The sequence below is a fragment of the Boleophthalmus pectinirostris genome, unplaced genomic scaffold (genome assembly GCF_026225935.1).
Source record: "Boleophthalmus pectinirostris isolate CB_2022bp ecotype Guang Dong unplaced genomic scaffold, ASM2622593v1 HiC_scaffold_13, whole genome shotgun sequence".
Lineage (NCBI taxonomy): Eukaryota > Metazoa > Chordata > Actinopteri > Gobiiformes > Gobiidae > Boleophthalmus > Boleophthalmus pectinirostris.
Window position 1 is genome coordinate 12,845,051 of NW_026571036.1, and position 17,778 is coordinate 12,862,828.

The 17,778-nt window shown below is 34.8% G+C and overlaps 1 protein-coding gene across 2 annotated transcripts in view; it reads left to right on the forward strand.

The window, feature by feature from the left end:
• Positions 1–2,418: 2,418 nt before the first annotated feature.
• The window catches only part of LOC110156717 (adhesion G-protein coupled receptor G2-like), a 30,156-nt gene continuing 14,796 nt past the window's right edge, over positions 2,419–17,778 (forward strand). Inside the window, exons 1-14 of one of the 2 annotated variants that reach the window (XM_055149260.1) lie at positions 2,419–2,553; positions 3,755–3,772; positions 5,806–5,829; positions 7,129–7,146; positions 8,013–8,126; positions 9,451–9,498; positions 9,584–9,709; positions 11,462–11,563; positions 11,776–11,926; positions 13,073–13,238; positions 13,804–13,938; positions 15,291–15,401; positions 15,480–15,516; positions 16,433–16,533. In XM_055149260.1, coding sequence (XP_055005235.1) covers positions 2,496–2,553; positions 3,755–3,772; positions 5,806–5,829; positions 7,129–7,146; positions 8,013–8,126; positions 9,451–9,498; positions 9,584–9,709; positions 11,462–11,563; positions 11,776–11,926; positions 13,073–13,238; positions 13,804–13,938; positions 15,291–15,401; positions 15,480–15,516; positions 16,433–16,533 — 1,209 coding nt within the window. In that variant the 5' untranslated portion in view covers positions 2,419–2,495. Of the gene's footprint in view, positions 2,554–3,754; positions 3,773–4,838; positions 4,905–5,805; positions 5,830–6,915; positions 6,940–7,128; positions 7,147–8,012; positions 8,127–9,450; positions 9,499–9,583; positions 9,710–11,461; positions 11,564–11,775; positions 11,927–13,072; positions 13,239–13,803; positions 13,939–15,290; positions 15,402–15,479; positions 15,517–16,432; positions 16,534–17,778 lie in introns of those variants that run through there. The other variant, XM_055149261.1, reaches the window with a different exon arrangement.

Genomic DNA, 17,778 nt, shown 5'->3' on the forward strand with positions numbered 1-17,778 from the left:
GGCAAAACCAAAGACTCTTGATGAACTCTGGGAGGCATGTAAGACGCTTTCTTTGCTATTCCTAATGACTTCATCAACAAATTGTATGAATCATTGTGGAACCACATGGATGCAGTCCTTCAAGCTCATGGAAGTCATACAAGATATTAAATATGGATCTCACAGCACCACGACTTAATTCACTGACGTTATGCAACATATTTTTGTATTTGAAGTAAATTATTCAATTTTCTGTAGGCGACAAAACTTTTGTCTTGCCAAAATCTGACCTTTCTGTGTTCATTAAATGATCAATCTTTCTTCAGTGAAGCAAATTTATTTTAGTTTATTGAGCATAATTTGGGAGGGTTTTAGCTTTCATATGAGACATTTCTAAAACCAATCGATTAATTTAAAGTCAGGTTATAAGCTTTTGTTTCTACAAAATGGATAAGCGACAAGACTTTTGTCAGGGACTGTAGGCCTGTATTTAGGTTTTATTTATTTACACCCAGCCCACCGCCTTTCTGTTTCACTCGAGTTCCCTGCTTTAAGGAGGCCTCAAAACTACCACTGGTTAACAGTTTAAGATCTTCACTGAATGACATTTCTGGCCTGTTTCTACTTTTTACTATTATTTTCTATTAGAAATGTACTCTTCCTACAATCTAGTGGCCCTGGTTCAGTCCTGATTCAGTCCTAGTTTAGTTCTGGTTCATTCTTAATTTTATTGTTTATTTTACTTGACCCTTATTTACCCAGGATAGTCCCACTGAGATTTAGAATATCTTTTTCTGGGGAGTCTTAACCCCACAGGGGACATGTTTTTAGTGGTTTTAGTGGAAACCGGAGAGAACATACACACGCAGAAAGGCCCCACTCCGCCCCAAAATCGAACCCAGGACCTTCTTGCTGTGAGGGAAGAGCGCTATACCCAATTTAGTCCTGATTCAGTCCTAGTTTAGCTCTTGTTTAGTCCTAGCTTAGTCCTGGTTCAGTTTTGGTCCAGTTTTGTTAAGTACTCTTCTTATGGCTATAATTATAGCCACAGCAGTATCCGTGGTTACTCTAGCTTCCTTTTATATCACATCCATTGTAACACTCGTGACGAGCCAAAGTGCAATGCAGTGCTCTAATAAATGCTCTTATTTGTGTTTTTGCACATATAAGACTAGACTCTTCAGAAGAGGCTGATCCACACAGCCAAACCCCGGGCACACCTGAGCGCTCACCTGCTTAAACCACTGGATTTTTAAGACCTTTGGGACATTTTGATGATGTGAGGTTTCTCTGTCTCTCTCTCTTTTTTTCCCCCTCAAACTACATCCAGAACGCTGCAGCTCGGGTCCTGACTCGAACTAGGAAGTACGAGCACATAAGACCTGTGCTCAGGTCTCTGCACTGCCCCCTGTGGCTCAAAGACTTTAAAGGAGCTCTGCTTGTGTACAAGTCTCTTCATGGCTGAGCACCAAAGTACATCTGTGACATGTTAGTGCCATATGAACCATCTCGCACTCTGAGGAGCTCAAGGAACCGGCCTCCTGATGGTGCCCAGAGTCAGGACTAAACACTGGGAGTCAGCGTTTCAGCTTCATGGAGCTAAAACCTGGAACAGTCTTCCTGAAGATGTGAGACAGGCCTCTTCTGTGACGCTGTTTAAATCCAGGCTCAAAACAGTTCTGTTTAGCCACATATACAACTGAAAGGTTTTCATTCCGCACTCTTCTCTCTAATTTATGTAATTAATGTCTCTCTCTCTCTTTTTTAATTTTAATCTTTAATTTTATAATGGTTATTTATATTTTGATTTGTTTTTATTGTGATTTTAATATATTTCTTATTCTGTAAAGCACTTTGAATTACTTTATGTACAAATTGTGCTATACAAATAAACTTGCCTTGCCTTGCCAAATGAATCATTATTTAAAGGTTAAAGTCATGTTAGAATGTTGTTACCTCCTCAAAAATATACCTGGAGTTGTGTTTTGTTGATAACTCTAATAACTCTAACACTAAATATGCAGGGTTTGTGTGTTAAACATGTGTGAATGAAACAAAACACAATTCCAAGTCGGTTTTTGAGGAGGAAATAACATACAGTATAACAAAGATCAAGAAGATAGTGTAACAAAGGCTCTTTAAATAAACAGAAACTCAACATATTTCATTCAAATAAAATATAGATTAGCTACAAGTTTCAGCAGTTTTCACTTTTTTGATAGGAATAAAATATAAAACACTAAAACTATATTGTAATATTAGATGGTAATTCCTAGCAAATGTAAATTTGTCCTCTAATCAACATCTTGTTTTCATGTGGTGCAGGCTTACAGAAATATATTTGCAAGACAAACTTTGGGCCCAGAGCAGCTATATGCAAAACAGATGAGCCGATACAAGAGAGTCTTTTTTATAATCCAGCTCTGTTCTCTGCTTAGTGAGTTTGTAAGGTTCTTTCACATGGTAACATTTGACTTATATTTAGGAACAAGGACATGCTTGAGGAAAACTGAGAAATGGCACTCAAAAGCTGTATGATTTGGATTATGTCCATATTTCTACTGTGGAGTTTGGGTAAGTGAATGTGTGCTTTTTTAAACTTTTGGTGAGTTGTATGAGCTGTGAAAATGACAGTATCAAGTTTTGTTTTTCGCTTTTTACTTGATTTTTACTACTGCATCAGACCTAAATCTTACATTCATGACCTTGTTTTATTACAAACTGGATAAGAGAGCAGTTTAGAGTTATGTTTTGTGTAGTGCCCCCTTTGCACTAAAGTGTTCAAATGAAGCTTTATACTTTCTTATAGACAGCTGGCTGACCTGAACAAAAATATTGGCCTCTGCTGGAGATTTAAGACCAATTTCCATTATGTTAAAAAGTGTAAATATTGACCCGATATACTGACCAAACAATATACTGGTCTGTCTCTAGGCTTAACCATAAATTATGGGCTAAACATGTGGTAACGTCCATTTCAATTTTATATTCTAGATATTTTCAAGTGAGATTTATTATTATTATTAACATTTATTAATAAACAAAACACAAAATCATGAGTTATAGTATAAATAACAGAAACACTTTTCAATCCTCTATTCTGTCTTGTTAGAGTTTCAGTAACATACAGCACAAACAGTCGAATGACATTTTCTGTTTTTAATCTACACTTCTGCATCATCTTCACTTTATGAAGAATGTTTGTGCTTTATTGTGACAGACTCAAAGAGCGATGAAGAGTTAATTAATTCATTTTCATGTAAAAAATAAAGCAGATGTTGAGATGTTGAGGAAGTAGCTTTTTAATAGAACAAGAAAACAACTCAGTCGTCCACAAACATGACTCACAAAGCTCACAGCTCTGGTATAAGTCATTTTATGTTTTTACTTTGATCAACTTTTAATGTTTTAACTATTATAGATTTTGATATAAGCTATAAGAGGTAGAAAAAGTTTCAAGTTTAAAGAGAATTCTGCTGTACTTGAAAAAAAAAAGCTACATTTTTTCATCTGTAAGGTGTGAAAGAGCAGAAAATGATGAACCATTTTGTTCACATCCACAGATCCACCCAGTGCCCATAGCGGTGGTACATAATTTTCTGTTTTTACTTTACCTGTTTTTACCAGTTTACATGTTTTTTTATGTATTGTATTTATTTTATATTTATTTTATTTATTTATTATTTATATATATTTTTTTAACGTTTAATTTATTTCAATGCCAATATCATGTTCAGGTATATCATAACAAAATACATTTCTTTTTTTATTCCAGGAAGTGGCAGCACTAATGGTATGTATCCAATTTTGCAAAACTTTTAACTGCAAGATTTTTGATATTTTAAACTAATTTTTGTTTTGTTGTTTGCCTAGTTTCTTTGCAATTAAAAAAATCAGCAAATGACCCTCCTCCATGCATTAATTTCATTAATTTCACATAATGCGCCATGCCAAATATTATCCCTCATAATTACTTCAGAAGTGACAAATACTGAACTTTACTTCAGCTCTGCTACTACAACTACTATTACTGCTAAAATTACTGCTACTATTGGGATGTCTGCAATGTGGATAATCTGCCAATCTGCCATTTAAAGTCTTTATTTTAGATATTTTCAAGTGAGATGATTTATTATTATTATTAACATTTATTAATAAACAAAAACACACAAAAATCTTAAGTTATAGCATAAATAACAGAAACACTTCACACATTTCAATCCTCTATTCTGTCTTGTTAGAGTTTCAGTAACATACAGCACAAACAGTCGAATGACATTTTCTGTTTTTAATCTACACTTCTGCATCATCTTCACTTTATGAAGAATGTTTGTGCTTTATTGTGACAGACTCAAAGAGCGATGAAGAGTTAATTAATTCATTTTCATGTAAAAATAAAGCAGATGTTGAGATGTTGAGGAAGTAGCTTTTTAATAGAACAAGAAACCAACTCAGTCGTCCACAAACATGACTCACAAAGCTCACAGCTCTGGTATAAGTCATTTTATGTTTTTACTTTGATCAACTTTTAATGTTTTAACTATTATAGATTTTGATATAAGCTATAAGAAGTAAAAAAAAGTTTCAAGTTTAAAGAGAATTTCTGCTGTATTTGAAAAAGAAATGCTACATTTTTTCATCTGTAAGGTGTGAAAGAGCAGAAAATGATGAACCATTTTGTTCACATCCACAGATCCACCCAGTGCCCATAGCGGTGGTACATAATTTTCTGTTTTTACTTTACCTGTTTTTACCAGTTTACATGTTTTTTTTTTGTGTTTTTATTTATTTTATTTTTATTTTATTTATTTATTTTATTTATATATTTTTTTAACGTTTAATTTATTTCAATGCCAATATCATGTTCAGGTATATCATAACAAAATACATTTCTTTTTTTATTCCAGAAAGTGGCAGCACTAATGGTATGTATCCAATTTTGAAAAACTTTTAACTGCAAGATTTTTGATATTTTAAACTAATTTTTGTTTTGTTGTTTGCCTAGTTTCTTTGCAATTAAAAAAATCAGCAAATGACCCTCCTCCATGCATTAATTTCATTAATTTCACATAATGCGCCATGCCAAATATTATCCCTCATAATTACTTCAGAAGTGACAAATACTGAACTTTACTTCAGCTCTGCTACTACAACTACTATTACTGCTAAAATTACTGCTACTATTGAGATGTCTGCAATGTGGATAATCTGCCAATCTGCCATTTAAAGTCTTTATTTTAGATATTTTCAAGTGAGATGATTCATTATTATTATTAAAATTTATTAATAAACAAAAACACACAAAAATCTTAAGTTATAGCATAAATAACAGAAACACTTCACACATTTCAATCCTCTATTCTGTCTTGTTAGAGTTTCAGTAACATACAGCACAAACAGTCGAATGACATTTTCTGTTTTTAATCTACACTTCTGCATCATCTTCACTTTATGAAGAATGTTTGTGCTTTATTGTGACAGACTCAAAGAGCGATGAAGAGTTAATTAATTCATTTTCATGTAAAAAATAAAGCAGATGTTGAGATGTTGAGGAAGTAGCTTTTTAATAGAACAAGAAACCAACTCAGTCGTCCACAAACATGACTCACAAAGCTCACAGCTCTGGTATAAGTCATTTTATGTTTTTACTTTGATCAACTTTTAATGTTTTAACTATTATAGATTTTGATATAAGCTATAAGAGGTAGAAAAGGTTTCAAGTTTAAAGAGAATTCTGCTGTATTTGAAAAAGAAATGCTACATTTTTTTTCATCTGTAATGTGTGAAAGAGCAGAAAATGATGAACCATTTTGTTCACATCCACAGATCCACCCAGTGCCCATAGCGGTGGTACGTAATTTTCTGTTTTTACTTTACCTGTTTTTACCAGTTTACATGTTTTAATTTTAATTTTAAATGTTTTTATTGTTTATATATATATATATATTTTTTATGTTTAATTTATTTCAATGCCAATATCATGTTTAGGAATATCATAACAAAATACATTATTCCAGAAAGTGGCAACATTGACAGTATGTATCTAATTTAGTGAAACTTTTAACCGCAAGATTTTTGGTATTTTAAACTAATTTTTGTTTTGTTGTTTGCCTAGTTTCTTTGCAATTAAAAAAATCAGCAAATGACCCTCCTCCATGCATTAATTTCATTAATTTCACATAATGCGCCATGCCAAATATTATCCCTCATAATTACTTCAGAAGTGACAAATACTGAACTTTACTTCAGCTCTGCTACTACAACTACTATTACTGCTAAAATTACTGCTACTATTGGGATGTCTGCAATGTGGATAATCTGCCAATCTGCCATTTAAAGTCTTTATTTTAGATATTTTCAAGTGAGATGATTCATTATTATTATTAAAATTTATTAATAAACAAAAACACACAAAAATCTTAAGTTATAGCATAAATAACAAAAAACACTTCACACATTTCAATCCTCTATTCTGTCTTGTTAGAGTTTCAGTAACATACAGCACAAACAGTCGAATGACATTTTCTGTTTTTAATCTACACTTCTGCATCATCTTCACTTTATGAAGAATGTTTGTGCTTTATTGTGACAGACTCAAAGAGCGATGAAGAGTTAATTAATTCATTTTCATGTAAAAAATAAAGCAGATGTTGAGATGTTGAGGAAGTAGCTTTTTAATAGAACAAGAAAACAACTCAGTCGTCCACAAACATGACTCACAAAGCTCACAACTCTGGTATAAGTCATTTCAAGTTTTTACTTTGATCAACTTTTAATGTTTTAACTATTATAGATTTTGGTATAAGCTATAAGAAGTAGAAAAAGTTTCAAGTTTAAAGAGAATTCTGCTGTATTTGAAAAAAAAAAAGCTACATTTTTTCATCTGTAACATGTGAAAGAGCAGAAAATGATGAACCATTTTGTTCACATCCACAGATCCACCCAGTGCCCATAGCGGTGGTACATTATTTTCTGTTTTTACTTTACCTGTTTTTACCAGTTTACATGTTTTTTTTGTTTTTTTTTTTTTATGTATTTATTTTATTTATTTTTATTTTATTTATATATTTTTTTAACGTTTAATTTATTTCAATGCCAATATCATGTTCAGGTATATCATAACAAAATACATTTCTTTTTTTATTCCAGGAAGTGGCAGCGCTGTGGGTATGTATCCAATTTTGCAAAACTTTTAACTGCAAGATTTTTGATATTTTAAACTAAAAATTTTTGTTTTGTTGTTTGCCTAGTTTCTTTGCAATTAAAAAAATCAGCAAATGACCCTCCTCCATGCATTAATTTCATTAATTTCACATAATGCGCCATGCCAAATATTATCCCTCATAATTACTTCAGAAGTGACAAATACTGAAATATACTTCAGCTCTACTACTGCTTCAAAAGTTACTTCTACTATTGAGATGTCTGCAATGTGGATACAAGAGTCGTTTTATTTACTTTATATAATCTGCCAATCCAAATTGTATTCTTTATAAGTATTTCTAAAGTAACAAAAAGTACAGCAAATACGTCAACACTACAATATTACCACTACAACTGTTATTTCTAAAACTACGACTACTGTTTCTACACGTATTCATTCCACAAAATGAGTCCATTATCCTCCAAACTACAAAAACATAATAATAAATACTTAATCTACTACTACTACTACTACCTACGAATACTATTACTTCTAAAGGGACAGTGGAGCTCCTTCTCAACAAAAAGTGAGAGATAGAGGACTACATTCATCTCACTTTTATGCACTGTTTCTCCTTATGATCTCTTGTATATATCTGAAATTTATTTGTATTACTATATTATTTTTACTTATACATGTACATTTATATAATTATGCTTATTTGACACCGGTCTCTTGCTATTTTTGCTACTTATTAGAATTTATTAATACTACCATTTATGTTTTTGCTCTTTGTAAGTGTAATATATTGTGATGTGTGAGCAGCTCTGTCCAAATAATTTCCTTATCTCTTATATTTGTATTTTAATGTTGCCGTTTTTCTCTCCAGGTAAAATTTTGGACGGAAACTGCACGAGCCTCAATGAAATGTATTTTGTCGTGGTGAATGTTACAAGCCTGTTCATCACAAACAACTCCACCTTAGCCTTTTGCAATGGCAGTGGTAAGTTCAGTTCATTTTTTATTTAGAATTTCTTGAACTTGGGCACTTTATTTCTCCCCGAGCTACAATTTTAGGCAGACACAAGACACAAGAAAATGAACAAAGACATAAAAATGAAAACAATATAGAAAAAAAAAAATAAAAAATAAAAAAATCACTGTAAAGCACTTCAGGTGTCATAAAAGATGCTATATAAATCCATTATTACCTGGTCCCTGAAGAATTGACCAGGTTTTGTATTCATCCTGTGTGTCTGTCTGTGTGTGTGTCTGTCCACCTGCGATAATTCCGCCATTTATGGACCGATTGTCACCAAATTTAGTACGTGGGTTAAGCTCCCATGTTCGATGCTGCAAAAAAAGTTTAGTGATGATCTGAGGTCATTTGAGGTCACACAGGTCAATTGAAAGGTCACGCCATTATAAAGGATAGGTAATTTCGACAAATTCGGCACCATCTGTGGGCTAAAATATTCACCCAATCATCACACAAGTTGGCACACACATAACCTGGGTACACTGGATGTTACAGGTTGAAACTGGTCAAGGTCACTTGAAGGTCAAGGTAACCAAGGTCAAATATGTGTTTTTGGTCATAACTCCGCAAAGGATCGAGCTAGAGCAACGGGAGTGGTCTCAAAATCTCAGAAAAAGTAAGCACGGACATTCTCATGTGTGACCAATATCACACAAATGTTCATGGGCACTGTACAGATACACACATTGCATTGTGGATATAACAATCATGTCATATGAGCTGGGCTCGTCATAAGATGCTTCTGTGGTGATGAACTGACCCCACGGATGCCTCATGGAGGACCAGGTTGCTCTCTTCGATTGTACTTGTTATTATTGTTTTGCATTTTTTGAGAACTCATTTGACAAGCCATGGCAGTAATTTGCACTTGTCTCTGTGGAAATGTCACTGCTCTGCCTTGAATGTTCCACATTATGACATTAAACACCTCTACCATCCAATTACAGCTCAAAAATACCTAAAAAACAGGCATACTGACAGTGAGCGGGGTCGCCTCTCCACAGGTCTGACCTGTAATTGTCAGGTAATTGTCAGGTTTAGCTCCAAGCTGTGAAAAATTCCAGACAAAGCAAAACATTTCCGTGGAGAAGAGCATTTGACAAACCCTCCATCAGAAAGTTTATGCAATGATTGAATATTTCTGTAATGTTTGTTGTAGTGAATAAGGTTATATAAATACATTTTAAATCATGTTATTAAAAATCACGTTATGTAAATCATGTATATAAAGTCCTAGCCACAGTGAATTCATGTTGAATTTGTTCATAAAAGTATTCTAAACTTTCAGGAGAAATTTCAACAATATCCGTCCGACATGAAACGTTCCCATGTAAACGTAAGTGCAGCAAAATAAAAATACACATACATAAACTGTACATAGTATATTGGTTCTGTGTCTTCATCTAATGTTAATCCGACAGTGAAATGGAGAATCCCTGAAGTTCATGCCAGTGGCTCTCTGCTTCTGTCAAAACAGCTCACCCGCAAACATTTGACTATCTACCATCTGAGAGGACAGAACTGCAGTAACCATGTCAATTTCTCTGGTAAGGTGTCAATATTTATGAACAATATGTATTCATTTATGTATGGGAAATATTTTGATGGAAAAAATGTGATACACCAAAACTACTGTCTTCACTGTAATCAATATTATTTTGTAGGGATGTAACAATAACCGAAATATCGTGACATCACATCGTCCAAAGTCTCACAATAATATCGTGGGCTGTCACAATATATCGGATTACAAGTTTCTTTGCTTAAGTGCATGGTTTTATAGTAGCAACAGCTTATAAACATAGGGAACTACATATCTCATGATTCATTTTAGTGCAGACAACATGAAGAAATATGTTTTTTACTTGAATTCTCAGGATTATGATGGTAATAATTCACACCAAAATCTTGTCAAGGTATTTTAAAATCAGAAAACTGTTCTATCTTTATATTAGCCTCTTCAAAATATCGCAATAAATAAACCGTGAGATGCATATTGTGATAATATCGTATTGTGAGATTTACATATTGTTACATCCCTATCATTTTGTCATCTATTTCTTCAGCCACTCAGTTAGTCAGTTCAAAAAATCCAAATCAATATATGAATTCTCGGATTTTTTGGTCAGGATCTGTATATAATAAATAATAAAAGGTATACGTATGCGCACATCACTGGTGCAAGGCTACTCCCTTGAACATAGAAAGTGAGACAAAGCCTGCATACTTACTTTCTAAATGGCAAAGCAGAAATTCAGATTGTCTCAGACACCATCTATCTCCTATTTACAACTCCACCCTCAAACCTAAATCAAAACAAACAAGAGAACAATAGCTGTAGCCAGGTCATGTCCAGAAGTGTGAAAGCTCCATTATGACCCTTAATGTTTCTGCTTATAAGACCCCACACTCAGTGCAGCTCAATAGGCCTAGATAACTAACAGAAACTGTAAACAAGTAGGTGTGTTAGTTTCAGAGTATTTTCACTGTAGTTAGCTCCTCTCTGCAGACAGATATAAGGCAGTGTCCACCAGCGCCTGACCAGAACTGAAGAAGCAGCTTGGATGAGCTGCGAAACGTATTCGACCAAACAAACTTTTGTCCAGGTGACAAACTGAATTTCTCCTTTGCCATGGATTTTACCTGGACGACTATAGGGATTTTTAACACTTACTCCCTAAATGCAGTTTGGGAGTAAATGCACAGGCTTTGTCTCACTTTCCAGGATGTAAACTGTGGTCTTACACTGTATTATAATTGCACGTGAACCTGGGTTGCCAGTGCCTAAACCTACATATAGAGGACACACACCTCAAAAGTGTGAAAGCTCAGAAACTCCAGAATTCACTCAATGAGCTGCAGAGGCTGCACTAGCACTGATGCATGATGGCTGCAGGTGCAAGGGTTTAGGTAGCGACCATTCAGATCAGAGAGAGGCATTTTAGGTTTAAATCAACTGGATTTGAGCATTGAAAACACCAAATTATAACATAAACAACCTGACCATCATATCCAGTGTCTTTCTAATTAAGATTAAACCAGCATTACAATTGTTATCAGAGCAAAGCTGTACTTGATTTGAACATTTTTACCTCTGCTTAAAATCTTATACGATTTTATTAGTTTAAAATCTAATACAATACGTGAGCAAATAAAAATCAAACGTATTATAACTTAACATTTACGTTCTTAAAATATGAATAGTAATTTCTGCAGTATGGATATTGTTGAGAACATTCCAGTCCTAATTCAACTGTATTTTTGTCATTCACTTTAACTGTATTGTGTTTTGTGTCTAGATACAAATTCCCTGTCCTCACTCCCAGAAGAATGTCATTTTCAAACAAATGGATTCAAATGTGACAAAGCCGCCTACAATTCCAGCCTATGCAAAAGTAACTGTATGTTTATCAATATCATATTCTCATTTCACACCATGTCTTGTTCAGTAGTTTGAAACAGAATACTTTGTGACAGTTGTTGTTTCATTCAGTGTAGTTTTAATTTGATTCAAAACTGTTATCTGTGCAGGCTTTAGAAATATGAAAATAGATACTGCAAATAGTATTAAATAGTATAAAAAGTTTTGAACTGTTCTGGTTTCTTTTTTTAGATCCAGACATTGACGACTCATTTATTGTGAACATAAGCACACGGGCTTGTTTTAACTGCAACAACCCAATAAAAAAACCTGAAGCAGTGTTGAATTTGCCTATGGCCCCACCAACTGAAACTGACAAACCACTGGACCCTGAATTAGCTAAGTAAGTCCACATTATATATATGTGTGTGTGTCTCTCTGTGTGTGTTATAATATGTTATTATTCATGGGTTAGAAATAAGTAATTATAGCTAGCCTGGCACTGTGCAGTGGTCACAGCAGGTAGTTTTTATTTACCATTATTCCATTGTTACCATTTTTCTTCTGGAGTTGGCAAATGGGAAGTTAAAATCATACTTCAGAACTTTCTCCATGGAGATTGACAAGTTTTATGTTATACAGTGGAAGATTATTAGCCTGATTCATCAGTCGGTTTCACTTCGTGGAAACTGTCTGACCTCTCAGCATTAGGATTCTTTCCCTGGATGGTAGCCGGGTACTTTTTAAAAATGTTACCAATCACTGCTATTTGGTCGTGACATATGTAATGCGCCGCTCATGGGGCTAACTGGTACATTAAGCTTTTCCCAAAACCTGTAGGAAGAAGGGCAATAACGTCTTTCCCCTGATAAAATTCCCCAAACATTCTTTTTGTTCCGGCTTTAAATTGTCGATCTCGGGAATCGTTACCAACACAGAATATATGGCTCTTTGCTGATTGACTGGTGCCCGAATTCGCACTTCCGGGGTTCTTGCAAACCATCTAGTGTTTTTCAATTCCTGACCTAGTCGCTGGAAAGAAATGAAATTGAGCCGAGGCATTAGGTGGCGCCTGTCTGGCTAGAACATTATTGCCAAAAGGACAACATTTCCATGGAGACAAGCAGGTGGAGGCCCCTCCTCCAGGCCAAGTAAGATCAGGTTTGTGAAGATGCAAGCCCGCAGTAAGGACACATGTATTATGTGTGTTTCAGTGTAATAAAAACAATCAAAAATTAAACCAAACGCATGCAGTTTCAAAAAGTGCTGCTTTGATCCCTGGGAGCCATTATAATTTCATCAGTACAACACAGGAAATAATTAGGATGCTTGGAAGGCATAAAATAAGCGTGTAACTTTGGACCAGTGCAACTCGTTTAAAGTAAATAAGTTCTGTTTTTCATGTTTTTAAGACTGTACCTATCTTATTAGAACATATCTGTGAAGGCTGGCAATATTAAAAGTGGGTGTAAAACTGGACATGTTTAGCTGTCCACAGACAGTATACTTGACTTATGAAACTAACTTCACTTTTGAAAATTTTCAACAGCGAGGTGATGAATTTATTCACCGCTGATTATGTGAATAACATCAGTGAGTCATCTGTTGCCTTGATGATGGGACCAAGCATCACTGGAGTTTTAATGAAGCAGGTGGACCCCGCGGACATGGAGGAGGTATCCTTCGGCTACACCAAAATCAACGAGACCTTCAATGTGAGTCCAAGTCTTTTTTAACCCATTTTAGAGACAAATTTGAATAGTAATTTTTGTCCCAGTAAATTACAAAAATATGTCCGATTGTTCAGCACACACAAAACCTGCACCAAATCTGTAATTACTCAGTATAGTTAACTGTTTTAAGTTTATAGTTGGGTTTGAATAACTGAAAGACTACAGCTTGTTGTTTCTTGTACAGGGGAACATATCAAAAAGATTCCATTAGTTCTATTAATGACCCACTGTGGTTGTAGAAAGTCTTGCAGCACTGTCCCGCAATGGACAGTATTTAAAATCCACATCCATCGCTTATATTAATTCAGTGTACTTGTTAAATCAGCATGTACAGTATGAAACTTTTACATCTAGTACAGAAATAATAAGTAAATGTAGTAAAGGTTATTAGAAGTTACCTTAAAATGCATATTTTCATGTTTTTCTAATTGTTACTTGGTTTGATGACATTTTTCTGACAGTTTAAACCCTTATTTAGCAGAACTAGGAAAGATGTTGAGTAAAATCATAAATATAATCATGCTATTTATGTTTTAATGTATTTCAGATTCTAGAAGAGAAAAACATTCTCTCTAATTTTTCTCGATCTGTAACTGTGTCTAAAGAAGCTTTTGAGCTGGCCAAGAGTTTGAATATAAGTGAACCATTTGCTGCAGTTTTCCGTTTTCTTAATATTGCCAAGGTAAGAAAATACTAAACAAACTCTAAAATATTATTATTAGACCAGCAGCGGTGGAACTACAAATGTAAAAGTACAATTTTTAGGTATCTGTACATTACTTAAGTATATTTTAGACACTCTCCATTGGGTGCTCGACGGTTCATGGGAGTTTGCCCAACCGGTCCACATGTGCTTTGTGGATCTGGAGAAGGCATTCGACCGTGTCCCTCGTGGTGTCCTGTGGGGGATGCTCTGGGAGCATGGGGTCCGGGGCCCTTTGCTAAGGGCTGTCCGGTCTCTGTACGACCAGAGCAGGAGCTGTGTTCGCATTGCCGGCAGTAAGTCAGTCCTGTTCCTGGTGCATGTTGGACTCCGCCAGGGCTGCCCTTTGTCACTGGTTCTGTTCATTGTATTTATGGACAGAATTTCTAGGCTCAGTCAGGGGCCGGAGGGGGTCCGGTTTGTGGACCACAGGATTTCATCTCTGCTGTTTGCAGACGATGTTGTCCTGATGGCTTCATCGAACCAGGAGCCAAGTGTGAAGTGGCTGGGATGAAGATCAGCTCTTCTAAGTCCAAGGCCATGGTTCTCAAACGGAAAAAGGTGGCTTGCCCTCTCCGGGTGGGTGGAGAGTCCTTGTCTCAAGTGGAGGAGTTCATGTATCTCAGGGTCTTGTTCACGAGTGAGGGGAGGATGGGACGTGAGATTGACAGGTGGATCTGTGCAGCGTCTGCAGTGTTGCGGTCGCTGTATTAGACCGTTTTGGTGAAGAGGGAGCTGAGCCAAAAGTCGAAGCTCTCGATTTACCGGTCAATCTTCATTCCTACTCTCACCTATGGTCATGAGCTCTGGATAATGACCAAAAGGACGAGATCGCTGATACAAGCAGTCGAAATGAGTTTCCTTCGCAGAATGGCTGGGCGCTCCCTTAGAGATAGGGTGAGGAGCTCAGTCACATGGGAGGAGCTCGGAGTAGAGCCGCTGCTCCTCCATGTCGAGAGGAGCCAGTTGGGATGGCTTGGGCATCTGTTCCGGATGCCTCCTGAGTACCTCCTTCAGGAGGTGTTCTGGGCATGTCCCAATGGGAGGATCATTCATTCATTTGTTTTTCAGTATAAAACCCAAAATATGAAAACGAAAAAAAAACAACAGTTTTCTTCATTATTTGTCTCCAAAACCAAAATGAAAAAACGGATAATGATTTGTTTTTCATTTTTCATTTTTAAGCAGGTACTTCAGTAGTTTCACTTAAGTAGATTTTTGACGTAATACTTTTACTTTTACTTGAGAATACTTTTGCACCTGTATCTGTACTTTCAGTTAATTAATCAATCAATTCATTCATTCATTGGTTGTAATGATGCTCTTTTTAGGATGAGTGTAACAGCACTGTCTTGGGCGACGAAGTTATAGCAATTGAGATGGGAGCTGTTATCAAAAACCTGACTGATACAATAAACATCAACTTTAAGAATTTTCACTACGTAGGTTTTGAAAAGCAAAATGGAATAAAATGTGCTGGATTCTGATAATATTATGATGTTTATCTTTTATTCTTACAGAACGGAACGCCAACATGTCACTCTTGGAACGGCAATGGTACTACAACATTCTTAAAGGGATTTTAATGTATTCTTTTCAAGATAAATGGTCTGTACTTCACACATCGCTGCTATAAAAAAAAAAATACAATTTGAGGTGTAGTCCTCACTTAGACCTGGTTTAATCCTGGTTCAGACCTGGTTTAGTCCTGGTTTATTTTTGGTTCGGTCCTAGTTTACTCCTGGTTCAGTCCTGGTGTAGTCCTGGTTTAGTCCTGGTTTAGACCTGGTTTAATCCTGGTTCAGTCCTGCTTTAGTCTTGGTTTAGAACTGGTTCAGTCCTGGTGTAGTCCTGGTATAAACCTGGTTAATCCTGGTTTAATCCTGGTTCAGTCCTGGTTTAGACCTTGTTTAATCCTGGTTCAATTCTGGTTTAGACCTGGTTTAATCCTGGTTCAGTCCTGGTTTGGTTCTGGTTTAGACCTGGTTTAATCCTGATTTAGTCCTGGTTTAGACCTGGTGTAGTCCTGGTTCAGTCCTGATATAGTCCTGGTTTAGACTTGATTTAGTCCTGGTTCAGTCCTGGTTTAGTTCTGGTTTAGACATGATTTAGTCCTGGTTCAGTCCTGGTTTAATCCTGGTTCAGTCCTGGTTCAGTCCTGGTTTAATCCTGGTTCAGTCCTGGTTTAGTCCTGGTTTAGTCCCCCTGATTCAGTCACGAATCACACACCCCCACTTAAAAAATCCCCACAACACCACTGCTCCTGATGATACTGATGATGAAAATAATATTATTAATAATGGACATGTGGTGCCATCATGCTGGGGGTGTTTTACATGTATCTCTGTGGGTGGAATGTTTAAGAGTTACAGCACCATGTTGACACAATGCACACATTAGCACTTACTGTCAAAAAAGGTTTAAGAAAAAAAAAAACACAAAATGGCCATCAATATATGTTTTGTTTTTGTAGGAAGTATGCCAAATTGGAGTAATGATGGCTGCGAGACAGTCATCGAGGGCATTAATATAACGTGCAGGTGTACTCACATGACCTTTTTCGCTATTTTAATGGTATGTATTTTAATGATATCATGATTTTAATGTTTTCTGCTTAATTCATTTCATTGGATAATTTTATTTTATCCATTTCATTATAAATGGTGCACTTGAATCTATAACTCATTCCTCCTCAATAATCAAACCTTTTTTTTTTTGGCTCTCTTAATTAGATTTAAAAATTTGTGTTTATTTGCTTATTTATTTATGTCTTTTTTATTCATTCTTCCCTAAATTTATGTCCAATGTATTTTTTATTGTCTGTTTAATACCAAAAAAATATATTAAAAAAAGAACTCAAACTTGCAAAACGTGACTTGGACTCGAGTCAAACTTGAGTCATTATTTTTACCTGACTTGAGACTTGACTTGATGAAATGGACTAAGCAGTGGGACCCAACATGGACTTCAAGGTCAATGATTTGGAACTTGACTTGGACTTGATGCTTCTCCTAAAATATATATATATATATATATATATATATATATATATATATATATATATATATATATATATATATATATATATATATATATATATATATATATATATATATATATATATGTTTTTAGAAAATACTTTTCTCTTTACAGTTGATACATGCTGCGCTTAATTTTACAAGATCAAACTGGAACATGTCGCTCCCACTTCTCTGTTTGTTACTTTGGATGTAACTGAAGTACTGTGATGTGGTATCTTTAAATGTACTACAGTAATATTCAGTAACATACAGTACAATACAGCAAAACAGAGGGAACTACACAGAACATGATCCTTCATGACAAAATAACTGTAGCACTTTTAAATCTTAATTCTTTCTGTTCTGACTGTAATGTTTCACACAAAAATCTTGATAAGACATTTAAAAAGGAAAAATTTGCATTCTACAACTCTTATATAAATACTCATATAAAATATACCATGACTTTTTAAGTACAATTTAGTTTAAAAGTGATATAAATGGCAAAAATCTACACTATATTTCCATTCCAATCGACTTTATTTCTGTAGCATATTTCACAAACAAACAGTTTTCAAAGTACTGCACAAATACATAATAATAACAACAATAATAAAATGATAAAATAAACTACTGAAATAATCATACTAGTCTTAAAATAAATAAAAAAAAACAGTAAAATAAAATAACAGCAAAATCATAGAATAGCAATAAATAAATAAAACCAAAGAAAATACATTAATAATAAATAAAATAAATAAAAAACACAGAGGACCACACAACTCACACTGTGTTAAAA